This window comes from Myotis lucifugus, unplaced genomic scaffold (genome assembly GCF_000147115.1).
Source record: "Myotis lucifugus unplaced genomic scaffold, Myoluc2.0 scaffold_272, whole genome shotgun sequence".
Lineage (NCBI taxonomy): Eukaryota > Metazoa > Chordata > Mammalia > Chiroptera > Vespertilionidae > Myotis > Myotis lucifugus.
This window is the reverse complement of record NW_005871320.1, coordinates 1084646-1101119: the sequence shown is the minus strand read 5'-3', so window position 1 is coordinate 1101119 and position 16474 is coordinate 1084646. Positions and strand designations below refer to the sequence as shown.

Sequence of the window (16474 nt, the reverse complement as noted above, 5' to 3'; positions counted from 1 at the left end):
TCTTGTCTAATTGTCCTGGCTAGAACTTTCAGAACAATGTTGAATGGAGTGGCAAGAGCAAACACCTTTGTCTTGTTTCTGATTTTAAGGTGAAAGCTTTCAATAGCATCATTAAGTATGATGTTTTGTGGGCTTTTCATAGATGTCCTTTATCAACTTGAGGAAATTCCTTTGTAATCCTAGTTTGTTAAGTGTGAGGATGTTGGATTTTTCAAATGCCCCCCCCCTGCAGCATTGAGATAATGTTGTGGTTTTATCCTTTATCAATGTGGTGTATTGTATTGATTTTTGTATGTTGAACCAAACTTTCATTCCTGGGATAAATCCCACTTGGTCATGGTGTATAATTTTTATGTGGTATCATTGTTACCATCTATATTAATAAGGGATATTGATTTACAGGTTTTTCTTTTTTGTTGTTAATCCTCACTGATAATTTTTCCCCACTGATTTTTAGAGAGTGGAAGGGAAGGATGGAGGGAGAGACAGAGAGAGACACATCGATTGGTTGCCTCTCGCACGGGCCTCAATCAGGGCAAGGAACTGTACCTGCAACCCAGGTACATGCCCTTGACTGGAAATCGAACCTGAGACCCTTCGGTGCACAGGTGAACACTCCAATCACAGACACACCGGCCAGGGTCTGTTTTCTTTTCTTATGATGTCTTTGTGTGGTTTTGGTAATAGGGTAACATTGGCCTCATAGAATAGGTTAAAAAGTATTTCTTTCTCTTGGAAGCACTTGTGAAGGATTAGTATTTTCTTCTTAAGCATTTGCTAGAACTCATGAGAACTCATGAGTGAAGCCATCTGTCCTGAGCTTTTCTTTGTGCCAAGTTTTTTGATGACTGATTCAAGGGGTATTCAGTTTTTCTATTTCTTCTTGTGTCAGTTTCAGCAGTTTGTGTCTTTCAAAGAATTAGTTCATCTCATATAGTTTATCTAATTTGTTGTTATGCAAATGTTCATAATATTCTCTTAGAATTCTTTATTTCTATAAGGTTGGTGGTACTTTCTCCTTTCAGTCCTGATTTTAGTAATTTAAGTATTCCCTTTTCCTTGGTCAGTCTAGTTCATCTTTTCAAAGAGCTAACTTTTGATTTTCCCTGTGTTTATATTCTCCATTTCACTTGTTTCTAATCTAATCTTTATTTCCTCCCTTCTGTTTGTTGTGGGTTTAGTCTGCTTTCCTTTCTTTAAAAAAATATTTTTATTGATTTCAGAAAGGGAAAGGGAGAGAGATGGAAATAATCAATGATGAGAATCATTGATTGGCTGCCTCCTGCACACCCCCTACTGGGGATGATCAAGCCCACTACCTGGGCGTGTGCCCAGACCGGGAATTGAACCCTGACCTCCTGGTTCATAGGTCGATGCTCAACCACTGAGTCACACTGGCCTAGTTCCTTTTCTAGTTTCTTAAGCTGGGAGACTAGATTGACTGGTATCTATTTATTTTCCTTTTAAAGATAGTGTTTTGTTACATAATTTATTGGTTTTTAAAAAATTTTTCATTCATCTCTATTTTCTAATTTCCCTTGTAAAGGTGTCTTTTTTGCTGTTTAGAAATGTGTTTAATTTCTACATTTTTTAATTTCCTAAATTTCTGTTGTAAATAATTTTTTCCATTGCAGTTGGACATATACTGTATGATTTCAATCCTTTTAAATTCAATATTGGGGAATGTTCATGTGCACTTGAGAATATGTATTCTGCTGTTGGGTTGAGGGTTCCATAGGTGTGTGTTAGGTTTATAGTGTTGTTGAAGTGTTCCATTTCATTGTATATCTGGTATCTAGTTGTTGTTTTTTTTTTCCAGAATGTAACATATAGGTGATATTTGAATTTTTTTTATCACACCAAAAAAGTAACTTTTAAACCACTGTTCAAATTATACAATGCCATTTTCACCAAAGCAGATATTTATCTGTGTCTTCAGAGACACTGTGGGAATGTTCCCCATAGGATAGGGAGGAGTTTCCTGGAATATAGTCAGCCCTTCCCTGTGACCAAGCAATGAGGGTGATTGTTTCTAAATGTTAATATGTATTAAGAGCTTAATACATACTAACTCCTACAGATGCAGAAATAGTTTGTAGATTGCCAAAATCCTCTGGTAGGTCCAGCCTCACTTGAAAAAATACTAAATCCAAAGTCACCAAATAGCCTCAAACCGCCCACTGTGTCCAACTGCCCCACTTCTGCCCATAGAACCACAGGCTGTGGGGACCCAGAATAGACTGGGCTTTCCAGGCCATCCTCCTGCCCATTCCCAGCGCTGGGCACAGACAAGTCAAGCTACTTGCCCTGGTCAAATACCCTAGATACTTGGATCTCAGTGTGGAGGTCATGAGTTAATTGGTTTCGTGTGCAGTACTGAGGGTTTGCTAAGCAATCCAGGTAATTCTAATGTGCAACGTTTGACACCCATCACTGGACACTTGCCACAGTCAGTTTTTGCCTCAGTCTGATTTTGGCAAGTAAAGTTGTCAAGTTGTTGAGGAAGGCAGGCACCCAGAGCAGAGGAGTGTGAAGCAGTAGCTAGTAGCTACTCCTGAATGCCAGGCCACATACAAGGCTGTATGATGGGCAGATCACCTGACCCCTCTCGGCCCATTACCTCTTGTATAAAGAGGTGCATGCAATGCCACAGACCCTCTCCCACTCGACCTGCGCTTTACTGCAGGGCCGAAGGTTCCTCCGAGGACTGTTCTCCCCTGCCCAGAACCTGCCTTCTTGTGGAGGGAGGGTAGGATTCCCCCTGGCATGTCCTGGAGGCCATTAGAGTGCACTTTAGGACAGGAAGGGCATGGGCTGGGGAATGCTGGTTACAAGACAGAAAGGTCAGTAAGAGGCCACCGGATGGGCTAGCTGGCCTGGAATTTGGGGGAAGCAGATAAGACTGAGCTTCCTGAGGGCCAGACAGGCTGACGGAGCCGTGTCCCAGGCTGTTCCTCTCACGTCACTACTTGGTAGGTGCCAATTCAACTGCAATGCACACATTTCCCTTCCCTTGGAGATGTAACATGTGTTCATGCTAATGTAAATGAAGAGGTCATGTATGGGTGGGTTGGAGCCTGTGATGCGGCCAAAGGGGAGTTGGTCAAGGCTGGCCCCTGACCCTCTGGGCTCCTGCTTTAACCAGAGACTTGGGGTAAAAAACCCCAAGTGAACCCTTGTTCACTCTTGTCCAAGTAACAGGGGCCAAGAGGAGCCACGTGAGCAGCCCTTGCCAGGTGCTCTCCCCGCACTTCTCTCCCTTTACATTGTGGGCATGGAGTTCCCACAAAGATCTCAAAGTGCAGGGTCTTTTGATTTCTTCAGTCTTCTTGCCAAGGATGTCAGAAACGAAGTCAGCTACCAAAAGATTTGACAGCTCTCATTGTATGATTATATATTATTAAAAATATATTACATCAATAAATATTCTCTAAAAACTGAGTATGCTAAAAAAAAATCACATGAGCTAGCAGTGTTTGGTCTAGTACTTGGCGCTCAGGGCAGTGTAAGTGCTGGCTGCTGGTACTGACACACAGCTGAGGAATCAAGGCAAGAAGGGGACCGCCCTGGTCGAATCCCTAGGTGGGCAGTAGTACCCACTTCTACCTCAACTTCTGAGGGGCTGAGTAGTGTTTCACCCCAGGGGCTAGGAAGCACTAGGGGAGAGGACTTGATAAACAGAACAGAATATGGTTTTTTAACCTTTTAAAAGCATACAATAGGTCTGGCTGGTGTGGCTCAGTGGTTGGGTTGATCTATGAACCAGGAGGTCGTGGTTCGATTCCCAGTCAGGCACGTGCCTTGGTTGTGGGCTTGATCCCCAGTAGGGGGCATGTGGGAGGTGGCCGATCAGTGATTCTCTCTCATCATTGATGTTTCTCTCCCTCTCCCTTCCTCTCTGAAATGAATAAGTATATTTTAAAAAGTTAAAAAAAAAGCATACAATGGGTGTTTTTGGCATGCTATTCCACCTAAGATTTTATAAAGACTTCATTCCTTTCCCACAGCAGTGTGGCTGTAGCATAATTATTTAACACAAACCTTACTGACGAACACGGTATGCTGTTTCCAACTTTCTACTAGTAGGAACAATCCTGAGATGAGTTTAATTGTATATGTATCTTTATTCTTATTTTCTGCAAGAATTCACTCATTAAGATGAATTCTTATAAATAGGACTTACTGGGTCTAGGTTTTTAATACTTATTTTGACAGTTACTATCACATTCTCTTCCAAAGTTCAACTAAGTTAGACTTTCACCACTATGAGAGGCTACATTTTCCGTCACCCTCAACAGGTCTGAGCATGAGCCTCCTGAATCAGTTCCCTATTTGTAAATTCTAAGAGACAGACATCACAGGGGAGTCGTCAGAATGTAGGTTTTGCCACACTGCACTGGGCTGGAAGGCTGGTCCTACCTCTGACCAGTTACCCACATGATCTGGGGTGAGTGTCACACCTCAGGTTCTTTATCTAGAAACAGGAATGGAAGTATTTACGCTGTAGGTTTGGGTAAAGAAGCCATAAATTATAACTTTCTGTACAAATAGAAAAGTCTCTTAATACTGAATCAAAGATATAAATCACAGGAGCTTATATGGGATACAATATAATTCTAAATATGCAGAACTAGTTAATGTATGCTAAAAATATGCATCTTTGAAAAAGAAGCAACAGGATGAGTGACACAAATTTCAGGAAATGAAAATGGCAACCTGGGGAGGGGGATGTGGATGTGACCTGGGAGGACACTGGCCATTTTCTAGTTCCTCCCTAGGAGTAGTTACACAGTGATTCGGTACTCTTCATACTGTACAAATGTTTTATGCTCCTATTTCACAAAAATACATTCATTGAGAAACTTCAGAAGTGAAGAATTTTGAGAAACATTTTAAATGTGTTAAGAAATATTAGTTTTATTTAACCAGTTTTCACAGCTGAATATTTATTCTATAAAAACTTTACAGATTGTACAGTTTATATATATTTCAAACTACTGAACGAAAAAGTAGGTCCCACAGATGCAAAAATACTGCACCAACCAATCCCAGGTAAAGGCAGGTTTATACACTGTACAGCTCTCCACGCAGCCAGGAGGCGGTCAGTTCTAGTATAAAATTTAAAACTGTACAAAAATAAGGTTTTGATTTTATTTCACTCTTCATACATTCAATATGATTGCAAGCGCAGAAGCCTACCTAATGGCAGGCCTCTGTAACCAGGAATCGGCCCCACTCCTGAGAGCAGTGCGCATGTCTGTTCACGTAGGGCACTCTTGGACACCACACTGTACTCAGTGTATTGTGTAGACATGAACCCGGAGACCAAGAACATTAAACATCGAATATAAGGTAGTTCTTTTTCTTAAAAACGAGTTTCTGCATTTAATAGTGTGCCAAAAGAATTTTAACTTATTAAATAAAATATATTCTAAGTGAAACTAAAAAATACAGTTTATAAACATAAAAATACTTTTTTTGGTGTAATACAGCAATCATATCTGCACATAGAAAACCAAAATTGTATATAAAGTAGCACTTCTCACCCAGCAACAAGAAGCATTGAAGTTATTTTTTCAAAAGGGTCAAAGACACTATTTAAACCCCACTAAGGCTAACTTATAGCTTAGATACCATACTTAGGCTGCTCAGTGAGTCACTAGGACTGCAAAACAAGCTTCCTTCCAGAGACAGTGGTTTCTCCATGTTAACTGGGTGAGAACCAGACATATTAAAAGAGAAGGAAAAAGCAACTGATTTTTTTCTCAGCATAAATCCTAAGTGTACTTTAGTGTGGGGGCACGTTCATCAGTGGATTTTTCATCAGAAATATCCTAAAAGGTAAGTCTTACTTTTGATTTGGACTTTTCATCTGAGTTATCTGTGCCTTCTTGGAGAAAAAAGCACATCTCAGATCCTTCTATATCTCTATTTGGGGCAGGGGAGATGAGGCTTTCTAGTGCCTCTTTAGAGTCTGTTCTAGAAGGAAAAAATAAGGAAAACAAACATTATCCCAGACTTTCCCTGCAACCCCAAACCAGCAAAACACACTTTCTTCTTTATACAGTACAAGCCAAAGATAGCAGAAATTAGAGCTGCAACGAGCAGTCTAGTGCTCACCATTACACTCTCATACTTGTCTGAATATTAAGTATAAAATAATGATGTTTGGACAAAGGAGCTTTGTAATTATTTATTTTAAAGTTACAGTACTTAAAAACTCCTTGATAATAAATAGCTTGGATGTTTCAAGTCCTGCTTCCAAGCGTGAGCTAAGAGTGAACATGTTTCAGGCTGTGAGGATGGATTCGGGCACCTTGGAGCCACAGATGTCCTGCTCTTCAATTCCAGTGTCATCAGCAGGCAGCCTGCCAATCAAAACTCATCGATCTTCCTCTGCAAGTATTTCAGCATGGAGTCCATCCCTTGGGCGGAGCCCCAGATCTTCTTCAGCACTTCACACTCCCTCTCATTGGCCTGCTCCAACTCTGTCTTCATGTTGCAGCGTACAAGGGCTTTGGATTCCTCCAGCACCTGGACCACACAACACAGTTAGTTAGCAGGTGTGTGTCTGCAAGCACTGGCTCCACTGCACCCCAAGTTTTGTGAATAATTATCAAACCTGAGTAATGACCTATCAAAAAAAAGCCATCAGCCTAACCAGTTTGGCTCAGTGGATAAAGCATCGGCCTGTGGACTGAAGGATCCCAGGTTTGATTCCGGTCAAGGGCATGTACCTTGGGTGCAGGCACATCCCCAGTAGGGAGTGTGCAGGAGGCAGCTGATCAATGTTTCTCTCTCATTGATGTTTCTAACTCTCTATCCCTCTCCCTTCCTCTCTGTAAAAAAATCAATAAAGTATATTAAAAAAAAAAAAGCTACCAGACATTTCCCACAATATACACCAGGCCTAATATATGTACAAAGTCTATTTTACACTAGATATCAGACACATTCTCAACGTCAAAACGGTTGTCAAGCTATTTCAAAAGCGAGCTGAACTGTCTACTACTCCCTGTCTCTTCCCGACGCCAAGACCAGCCGTGGCCCACGCTGCTGTGCTGCATGAGCCCACGCATAGCTCTGGTGCTCAAGGGAAACTGGGAGAATGTCTGTTGAGGGGATTTTTAAACTAAAATTTAATTTTAATAATGAGGGCTGTTCATGGTTGGGATAGCTTAGAGCAGCAGTTTCCAACCTTTTTCATCTCATGGCAAACATAAACTATAAAATTCCACCGGTGGCACACCAAAAAATATTACATTTTGCTGATCTGACAAAAAAAAGTATAATTTTAATTCACACTGGACAACTATTGTGTTGGCTGTTCTCATTTTTCTATTTTAAGGGCAAAGAGATCAGTGCCCCTGACTAATAGTCCGGTATTGTATGTTTTAAAAATTCTTGTGGCACAATGGTTAAAAATCACTGGCTTAGAGGGAAGTTAGATCAATTAATATCAAATAACATTTCACCTTATAATTTGGCAAGTGCAATTTTGTTAAAAGATTAAATATTATCCAGTACATTTATTAGCCAAAACTTAGGTCTACTGTGTGGAAAAAGTGATTATATGAAAGGGCTTTGAAAGCAGTGAAGAGCTATATAAATGTTTTTTTGGTAGACTTTTATAGGATTAAAAAATAATCCTTACCCAAGGGCATGCTTATTGATCTTCGAGAGGGAGACAGCAGAGGGAGGGAGAGAGAAACATCAATTGGTCGCCTTCCTGTACTTGCCCTGACTTGGAATCAAACCCGCCTTTTGGCCAGGGATATAGGGCATTTTTAAGTTACTAAACTTGAGATTGAAATGCTTTCCTTTAATCCTTGGGCATTTGCAAAGGGAGGACAGGGTAAGCAGATTGAAGCACTGGCATCCATTACGGCTCCCGTCAGTATTTCCCATGAAGGTGGCTGTACAGGGAGCGCTCAGGGAAATACTGTGAAAAGTCTGATCTCTCTGAAGGAAAAGGTCATGGCAAAAAACACACAAAAAGTCACACACTTAAGAGAACAAATTTGACGTACAACTGGATTACACGAGGCAAGCTCCTTAATGCGAACCATGACCTCTTGGGTGAAGGTCCCAGGCCAGAACACCTGCGAGACCAGGCCCTTGCCACACGCCTCCTGCGCTGTCAGCTTACGGCCACTGAGCAACATTTCATTTGCCTGAAAGGAAGAAGAGTTGACACTGATATGAAATATGAAATGTGACGGGGAGGCAGGCAGAAAAACCCAACCCAATAACTCATCCCTTAAAAATTCACACTGACGATGGGTGTTTGAACGGCCTGGGCTGGGACCCCTTGCACACCCTCCAGGGCTGCAACCAACCCTCTAGAGCCTGTGCACTGAGCAGAGACCCAGCAAGGCACAGTCCACGACGCGGGCAGGAAGCAACATACCGGTCAGTGGGTTTTCAAAAAAATGAATGTAAAAGGCTTATTTTATGATGTAATACAGGATCAAATAGACAGCCAAGAAATCTAAATTAGAGAAGATTTGTTTGTTAATTTGAAGTCACTGGCATGTCCCTCTCTGCCTGCCTCCTCCTCCCAATGTGTGCACTCATTTAATACACAAAATAGTTTCCTGGGAAAATGAGGCCCAAGCAAAGCTAGAACATTTGCAATTTTAGGGACGTGAGCACATGCAGGCGGGGAGGTCCTGCAGGGGGATACCTGGGAGGAGTCGACCAGGACTGAGAAGTACCCTAAACGACCACTGCCTAGGAAGGTCTGACTATACGCATGACTCAATGGAGGGAGTGAACACTTGGTTTTGTGTGTGTGTGTGTGTGTGTATGAAACTGGTTTTAACTTGGTCCTGGATTCTACAGCACTTTTAAGGTCTCATCACAAATTTGCATGAATTTCATTATCACTCTAATGATAGGCTCACAGATGCTGAAGTAAGGAGAAAAGAGGAGAATATCTATCTGACAAAGAAACTGCACGATTCTAATGTCACAATTTCCTATCTTGCATGGTTAACCTTCCTGAAGATTCTGGTGGTCACAAAGAGCTTCTGAGCTCAGGTAAAATGCACTTTTGGTCGGTGTCTTTCTTTTCCAAAAGAAGCAAAATCATTGTTATGAAAAGGCCTTAAAGTATTAAGTGTCTCTCTCAGTTGATAGTACCTGTGTACCTCCTGTAAAGGCACCTCGATGGCCAACTGCACGTGAAATGCAGTTTAGAGCAGCGGTCACCAACCGGTGGTCCACGAGGTCTGAAAGGTTGGTGACCGCTGGTTTAGAGTATGCACACCAGAGCCGGCAGAGCAAATGTCCTGCTGATTCATTACCCCATTTCAATATCGGCAGAGATGCAAAGCAGCTGTAGAACAGGGTCTTCAGAAGGACTGCAAGGTTCTTAACACTCACGACTCACTTTTGTCCCCAAGAGGAGCATGATTTGTGTAAGTCTTGGACAAAGCCATGAGTGTTTGAAGAGCCTGAAGATGTTCTACAAAACCCCCGAACAGCCTCCTCTCAGTGGAAAGGTCTAAAATAAACAATGGATTTAAAAATCTGACTTAATCTTATTGTTAGCTGTTAAGATCGTTCTTCTGAAGGCAGATCCAAATGCAATGAGAAAGGAAAACAGTTCCTGATGAAATGACTTGCTGGGAAGTGCCTTATGGACAGAGAATTTTCCATTCCTTATATGCATTTCTTTTACTCTCAACATTCTGTAAAGACAACACCACAACTAAATCACTTGGGTTAGTTTGAAGTATGTTTGCAGGACCAACCTGAACTACAGGGTCTTAGCTTGGGTAGGAACACAAAGGACCTCGCTGGCCTGAGTGCACATGGGCAGTGGGAGTGACAAAGAGCAAGGCATCCTTCCTGCATTTCTCCTCCAGCGCCTCCAGGGGCCTCTCTGTTCTCCCAGTCATTCTGAAAGTATTTTTTGCCCACTGGAGGCCAGTTTACTGCCCTACTACTATTCTCTTCTCTCCTGGTCTTTCATTCCCTTTTCTTGATTCTCTCAGGCTTGAAGACAGGCAGCTGGGGCCAACAGCCATCAAACCATCCTCTCCTCCAGTGAGCGAGAACCCAGCTAACTCCCCACTGGCTGTCAATGGATGTGCAGGACATTTCTGAATCTACCCAAAGGACTGAATGTTGGGACTAACTCAAGGTTGTTAAATGCTTTCTCACCAAAATACAGGTGGTGAGTTGGTTTAAAATATACTTATCAAGTAAAACCATTAGGAAAAATTCCCTTGGTAAGATTAGTAGGATTAAATATACATAAGTTGAATGGATATGTTCTCATAAGCTCAATTTCCAATAGTTTTAAAAATTGACTCAATGTGGTCAAAATTGTCCAACTGTTTAAAAAAGTTATAGTGTAGCTATGCAGACAAATGATAAATGCCGAAGGATAAGAAAGTATTAAGTTGCAGTATAGGTCACCTGGGATATGGCATGTGGTATTCTAGTACAGCTATTTTCAACCTTTCTCATCTTGGCACACAAACTAAAATGTTTTTGCTGATCTGGCCAAAATAGGTACAATAGAGTGGTGTGTTTCTTCACCATCCTGGTCAACTGAGCCAGGAATAATACATTAGTTAAAATTTTCCTGGTGTGTTAGCCATGACTGGATTTAAGGCTTGCTCTTTGAATAGATAAATGTCTTACAGGTTGACTGCTTCCTGTTCAAGTTTAGCCAAAAAGATCACATTAAGAAGTATGGTAAGGAAACCTGACAGGCTTGGGTGGGAAGAACCAGGAAGCTTCAAATCTCAAGGAGGCATAGCTTGGCAGTGGTTCTGCCACTTACTCCCTCGGACCAGTCTCTAACCTCCTCAAAGGGCAGCTCCTCACTGCAAACTCAGGGCAAGGCTCTCAGGGCCAAGAGCTACCAGGTTTACAAATGGGTGTGTTGTCATCTTTGTGGTTCCTTCAATGGAGGCTCCTCAGCTGTCAGTCACAGGGCCCAACACTTTCCTGAGTGTAAAGGCTCACAGGGGTGGTCCTTGAGACAGGACTGGGCTTTGCAGTGTCTGGCTCAGCGTGGGCACTCCACGAATGTTCACTGGGCCCAAGGAGGACTCACTGTAGAGCTAACCTACATAGCTGTGACTACAGCCTGGCTCCAAGATCTCTCTCCCTGCAGCAGATACTACAGTAAAGGTAGTTTTCCCAGCATGTTCTTATCCTGATAATATGATCCCTTTAGCTGTCGTCCTGAAGTTTTTCACATAGCAAGTGGGGAAAACCAAACTTGTTCTAGGCTTGCCTCAGGCTCCTGAAATCACATACACTAAGAGCTCATGAAAGGAACTGCACCATTTGGGCAGCAGTCACTTTCAACAAGAGTTGTCACAATACAACTCACCTCATCAACGTTCACTCATGTTTTGTGTAGAGGTTTTAGTCAACTACTCCAAAAAAAGTGCAGAATTTACACTGGGTGCCGTTTAGGCTCTTTGCTCCAGCTTTATTTAGAGCAGGATTTCTCAAGCTGGGCATGAAGATACTCTGGCCGGGTAAAGACACTTTAGTGTGGAGGACGTCCTGTGAGTTGTAGGAAAAACTAGCATCTCCTCTGTTGTGACACCAAGTTCCTAGACATTGCCACATGCCCTCTAGGACTGGAGTATGGGGCAAATCGCCCTGGCTGGAAACTGCTGCTCGGGTTACACCGGGAGGTCACAGAAGCAAACAATAATGACTTTCAAGACTTGTCCAGCGGGGTCAAAGGTGAGGGAGTCAGGAGTAGGCATTCACTTTGTACTACCTTCAAGCTACTTATGAATCTTTCTGAGCTCAGTGGACCCAAGACCGCTACCCCTTAGCAGCATTTGGCCCAAGGGCTCCACTTCCAAGCTACTTTTGCCCAAAATGTGTTCAAATGTCAAGTTTGTTTAATACTTTCCCCATAAAAAAAATGGAGACAACTTGAGGTGAACACTGATATGTCACTCAGAGCCACTGGCCAGGAGCACTGTCAGCAGGCAACTCCCTGTGAGAGCTCTGCAGGCAGCCTCTCCCAGGGGCAGGCCCTTCTTGGGGCTGCTGCATCCAATGGGTGTGATGAGGGCACCTGGAACAACTGTGATGGTCACATATGCCCCAGAGTCTACCATGGGCTCAGCTAGGGCATCATCCGAACTGCACCACAGCTCACCCTTGCCCTCCACCCTATTCTGTTTCCTCTCTGCCTCACCAGAGGTTGATACCTAATCCATGTCCTGCTTGCCATAGTCACCTGACCTCTGCTTCCATAGAACTACCTTGTGCCAGGTGGGAGTGGAAGCGGTGATGAAAAGGATTTATTGCTCCCTAGCTGGCTGGCAATGAAGACCTTCTCACAGGTAATGGGATAGTAACTGCTAGTTGCCACTGACACAGAGGGATTCCTGGGTAGCAAGATGGCAGAGAGAGAGTTGTGACCCACATCCAGACCCAGGACTTATCAGAATGGCCAAGCTCCAGGCAAGGTTGATCAGCTACACACAGAAGGTCTGTTTGGCTATGTGAGGAAGAAAGAGGGAGGATAAACTTGGTATGGGGACTTCTGGGTGGATGCCCCCAAACTCTGAACCCTAGACTCCTCTGAGCCCACATAAACGGCCCACTCATCTCCATTCAGAACAAGTGCTGCCCCCTTGTTTGAAGACAATGCAGAAATCTCTCTTTATAGGACTGCATCACTTCCCTTAAGCCCTGCACATCCCCTCTCTTGGCCATCAGGACTGTAACTCACCTACTGCCCAGAAGAGCTGCATGACAAGAGCGAGAAAGTGCTGGTGGAGCTGGGGGAAGACAAGGGACTGAATTCTGAGTGTTCTTCTTGACCAGGGGGAAAACCACCGGGTTGGACAGGGGAGCTTTCCTAACTACAAGACTTAACATGCTGGCAAGTGCCCCAGGAGAGGCCGTGTGGTCTTGCTGCTGGGATGGCTTCTAAAGTACGGAGAAAGGAATAAGGGTCCAGGCCAAGTGAGGCTGAAATGCCAGAACCGCTGTGGCCGACAGTGGAGAGGGTAGGACAAGATGCCAGGAGGAGCTTATGGCAATGCCAGAGAGATGATCTCAATGCAGGTCCCTGGGGCTCTGGAGCAAGGCCATGCCTTCTAGCAGAGAAGTACATACCTTTTAAAAAACAATTCTAGTGTGCACACCGGGCCTTGGTAGAGAAAGAACACCTAGCCATGGGACACCAAGTGAAATGTCCATCATAAGCTGAGCTATCAGGCCCATCAAGGTCTAAGGGTCAGCCAGGGCCAGTGGCAGTGCACAGCTGGGATCAGGCACAAACACCAGAGAGCATAGGCGAGATGCATAAGCAGGTGGCCCAGACCCACAAGTCACGCACCACTGCTGTACCAGTGCCCCGCCTCAGTTAACATCCATGGCTGAATGGGGGATTCCCTGTGAACAAGCTTGGTTTATGGGTGACCTGGCTCAAAAGAACATGGGAGGGGAATGCTCTGAAATGGGGGATATGCCTGGTCATTCATCTGGTGTAAGAGAACTTCATCAGGGTTAGAATCCAGGGTGAGCAGGGTAGTGGTGAACAGTCTGTCTGGCTGGCCAGGGTCCTGGAAAACTGGGGACACAGATGTCTAGGGTAGAGGCATATAGATGTGTGACTGGGGAAGGGTATAGACTGCTGGCACGTCAGTGTCCACCAGAGAGCACCCACCACGAAGAGGAACTAAACTACATAAGAAAGGTGACACTAGCCAGTGTTGGTTGTTTGGCCACCCCGGTGCTGGAGCTCAATAGCACGGGCTCTGACCTATCAAGGCTGGTTCAGCTACTGTTGTGGCTGGACATCAAGCCCTCTAGTAGCAGACACCAATGCCAAGCTACCTGCTTGGCATCATTCCTGAGACAATTAGCCAGCCACGCATAAGTTGACTGTTTACAGCAAGCATGTCAAACTCGCAGTCGGGGGGCCGCATGCCTGACATGCTTGGTACAGGAACAGATGCTTACTGAGGGTGTGGGTTTGCTTTCCTGCCTGCAAGTCCTCAGGCGACCTCACTCTGAGGCTCATGGGGTGTCACAGAACACAACGCCAGACCAGAATAGCCTCCTCCCAGCAAAGGAGCTGTGGGAGTGGGTCCTCCGGCGGAGTCACAGTCAACACCTGCAGAAGCTGCCAGTCCTAGGAGCACTGGGATGACCTGCAGTACGAGAGGAGCACCAGCCAGCAGGTGTGCTCCAGGAGGATGGGCACTGTCTTCCAACTCACAGTATACACAATGCAAAGGCCTTGATATTGTACCATGCTCACAACAGGAAGAACACAAGCCTGGGAGAGAAAGGGTGGAAGTAGGAGTGGCTGCACTTATGATCCCTCCCAATGATCTACTGAGGGACATTGTGCTTCCTCTCCTCACATCTCTGGGCGCTGCTGGCCCAGATGGGGCACGCTTTGCTGGCGGACATAACAGGGGTCCCAGAGAACCTGAAGCTCTGACCACTGCCTGAGCACTTGATGTCTGAGCCCAGGGCCAGCAGGTGAGGAGGGGATGTGTGGAATCCTGAGGCCCACCAGGAGCCTCTTCCTCCTTCCCTGCCAACTCCGGCTGAGCAGGGCATGATGACCAGGCTTCAGGCCTCTTGGGGACCAGTGACCTACCACCAGGGCAGCACTGAGGCCGGCAGAGGTGGTGAGGGGGGGGGGTGATTTAACACAGGGAAGGGAGAGGATGAGGTGAGGGAGGACTAAGACCAGCTATGGCAGGGCGGCTGCAGTTTGTCATATTAAGCCCTCTCCTCCTTTACATTCCTTGATTTAAACTATTTAAAACTTTCTATTTTGGGAATAATTTTAGACTTATTGAAAGATTACAAAAGTAGTATAGAGTTCTTGTCAACCCATCACCCAGCTCTCCCTTAACATTAACATCTTATATGACATTTTACAGTGATCAAAACCATAAAATTCCCATTGATATAATACTATGAATGGAACTACAAATCCTGCGCAAATGTTGCCAGTTTTTCCACTGCTGTCCTTTCTCTGATCAGGATCCCGAGAAGCCACACTGCACTGAGCTGTCAGTTCCCCTTGGCCTACCCAGTCTGCAAAGGCTTCTCAGTCCTTCAGCGAGTTCTCCGACTGTGGCAGAAGGGCGCTGCTATGCATCTATAGACGTGCCACACCTGGACCTGCCTGGCACTCCCTGGATGAGACTGAGGCAATGCACATCTGGCAGGACTCCAGCAGGCTGACGCGATGTCATTCTCCGTGCAGCACATGAGGGCAAACCACAGCCGATAGGCCTTGTTTCTGGTGAACTTTAATCTCTCAGGAAGGAGGTGTCTGCAGGCTTCTCTACTTGAAAGTTACTAATTTTTCTATCGTAAATAATGCAAGGATGCAAATATCCTTCTTCTCATGGTACTTTTACTACCCACTAATTTTAACATCCACGTGGTTCTTGCCTGCAGCAGTTACCACTGTCTAATCCTCCTCCTCTAAGTCTCCCCCAGGAAAAGAGGACTCTGGAACCTGGAGGAACTGCCCCCTGCAAACTGTTCGAAGAGGCAGATCCAAGGGACAAGAGGTGGGCTGTGGCGCATGCAGAGATGTGCTGCTGAGATCCACTACCGGGAGGTCTTGCTGCCCCAGCTGCTGGCAGTGCCATCAGCAGGCATCCATTAGCTCCCGAGGGGACTTCCCCGCTGCAGAGAGCCACCCGTCCACGGGCACAGCCCACACTCAGTGATAATGGACATAAAGGAAGCAGCCACTTCGGTCCACTGTGGTACATCTATTAAGAGGCCATATATGCCCCGTGGGATAGCAGAAGCTTTGTTGGGCCTGCTCACAGTTCAATTTCTCCCCCTATCTCTTCCTTGTCCCTTCAATAGGTATTGGCTACTTAACTCCACTTAGCATCTGCTTTTGGAGACACTACAGAAATACCTCAGAGACACTGCAGATTGGGTTACAGACCATCGCAATAAAGTGAATATGACAATAAAGCAATTCACATGAATTTGTTTCCCAATGCATATACAAGTTATGTTCATACCATACTGTAGTCTATTACATGTACAATAGCAGATGTCTAGAGACAATGTACATACTTTAATTTAAAAACACTTTATAGCTAGAAAATTCTAACCAGCATCCGAGCCATCAGCAAGTCATTATCTTTGCTGGTGGAGGGTCCTGCTCGATGTTGACAGCTGCACACCAATCAGGGTGTTGGTTGCTGAACGTTGGGGTGGCTGTGGCAATTTCTTAAAATAAGACAAGACTGAAGTTTGCCACACTGACTGACTCTTCCTTTCATGAACAAACTGACTCTCTGTAGCATGTGATATTACTTGATAGCATTTCCCTAGAGTAGAACTTCTTTCAAAATTGGAGTCAGTCCTCTCAAACCTGCTGCTGCTTCATCAGCGAAGTTTATGTAGTGTTCTACATCCTTTTTTGCCACTCCAACCATTTTCACAGTATCTTCACGAGTAGATTCCATCTTAAAAA

General features: G+C 44.6%; 1 protein-coding gene across 2 annotated transcripts in view; it reads right to left on the bottom strand.

Annotated features, from left to right (window-relative positions):
• Positions 1–4890: 4890 nt before the first annotated feature.
• Positions 4891–16474, bottom strand: part of CDYL (chromodomain Y like) — a 235400-nt gene continuing 223816 nt past the window's right edge. For both annotated transcript variants that reach the window (XM_023763006.1, XM_023763005.1), the window contains exons 6-7: positions 8031–8174; positions 4891–6534 (exon numbers count right to left, since the gene is read on the bottom strand). In XM_023763006.1, the coding sequence (XP_023618774.1) occupies positions 6376–6534; positions 8031–8174 (303 nt within the window). In that variant the 3' untranslated portion in view covers positions 4891–6375. The remainder of the gene's footprint in view (positions 6535–8030; positions 8175–16474) is intronic.